This window comes from Cyprinodon variegatus, unplaced genomic scaffold (assembly GCF_000732505.1).
Source record: "Cyprinodon variegatus isolate N-32 unplaced genomic scaffold, C_variegatus-1.0 Scaffold5, whole genome shotgun sequence".
Lineage (NCBI taxonomy): Eukaryota > Metazoa > Chordata > Actinopteri > Cyprinodontiformes > Cyprinodontidae > Cyprinodon > Cyprinodon variegatus.
The window spans coordinates 3111130-3112542 of record NW_015150458.1 but is presented as its reverse complement, the minus strand read 5'-3'; the positions used below and the strand labels follow the sequence as shown (position 1 = coordinate 3112542).

Here is a 1413-nt window from a genome sequence, read left to right as displayed (position 1 = left end):
AAAGTTAACCTTAATTGACTTTTTCTTTATTTTGACAAGTTCAATTTTAGCTTGCGCAAGAATATATTCCACCTTTTTAACACAAATGGCATATTAACAAGGGTCTGGATTTATTTTAAATATATTTTATTGTTGCACTGCCCTTGACTGAAACAGCCATCTTTCAATGGTAATAAAGGGTGAATGCATAAAATCTATTGTTGTTGAGAGGGCAACACAACACTCACTTACCATATAGTCAACAGGTATTTGCCATTGATTTGCACTTTAAGAGACCCAGTGTTGGAATGTTCCTGCCTTACAACAGGCTTTCTACTACCACCCTCCTACATCTCTCCATCCTATTGTTATAATAGCGTGGTAAGGTGAGAGCGGGACCATGATAATTGCCGTGCTGACGGGGTGTCATCCAACACCACATTATCTAGTTAGCAGTACCCTCTCAGAAGCAACGCTGTTATAATTTCAGGGCTCTAACCTTTCCCACATGGCAAACAAGAAGGTTGAATGGTCCAACAGTGCAGTAAAACTACTCTTCTCTTGTTGTATCTCCTTTGTAATTCTCTAATGTCATGAAAAGCAAAACCGGTCAGAGATCGGGAAGCTTGAAAAAGACCCGTCAGTTTGAAAGGCTATCAACGACTATGCTGCATTTTAAACCAGACTATCAAAACAAGGTAAGGTGACCTGAGAGTTCTGATGTAACAGACGAGATGTGTGATTCATCACTGATTAGCTGTTGGGTTTATTTTATGTCCCTGGTAGGAAGTTATTAAGGTCATGAGTTTTACATGCATAATTCTCTGTCAGTGGTGGTAATCCATAAGTAGCTTCCATCTATTATATGTGATGCAAAGAAACCAAACATCTGAGCTGTTTAAGGCTCTTATTAGTCAACCCAGTCTCATGGGAAAATGTATCCCCACTACGTGTATTAGTTGTCCCAGCTTTAAAATACAATCTGAAGTGAATTTTTTTTTTTCTGTGGTAATCTTTAGCACACAAAAGTTATATATACGAGAATTTGTGCATAAGTGTGTGCCACATGGTATTATAAATGAACATTTTATAATGTTTGCCATCTATGGATCTAGCTAGTCCCATACATTTCACAATATTTGTTATGAAATAACTGCATGAGAATTATGCATTAGTGCTACTATACATTGAAACAGGAATAATTAATATCATGAATAAGCCAAAATGGATAAACTGATGGTTCCATTTTAAAAGGATAGTTTTATCCAATGCACAGGCCTTCGTGACTCTGGGGCTTGCACCATTAGGACCTGGTGATTATTATGATTCGGTTTCTCATTCAAACTAGAGCCCATTTCAGTGAGATTGTAGAAATTGTATGTAAACTACTATTGGCAAGTTTTTTGTTGCATCTGGGGTTATTCTTATAAGAAT

General features: G+C 37.0%; 1 protein-coding gene across 1 annotated transcript in view; it reads left to right on the top strand.

Moving 5' to 3' along the window:
• The first annotated feature begins 496 nt into the window (after positions 1–496).
• Positions 497–1413, top strand: part of dnah5 (dynein, axonemal, heavy chain 5) — a 103998-nt gene continuing 103081 nt past the window's right edge. The window contains exon 1 of the mRNA XM_015373911.1: positions 497–677. Coding sequence (XP_015229397.1) covers positions 573–677 — 105 coding nt within the window. The 5' untranslated portion in view covers positions 497–572. The remainder of the gene's footprint in view (positions 678–1413) is intronic.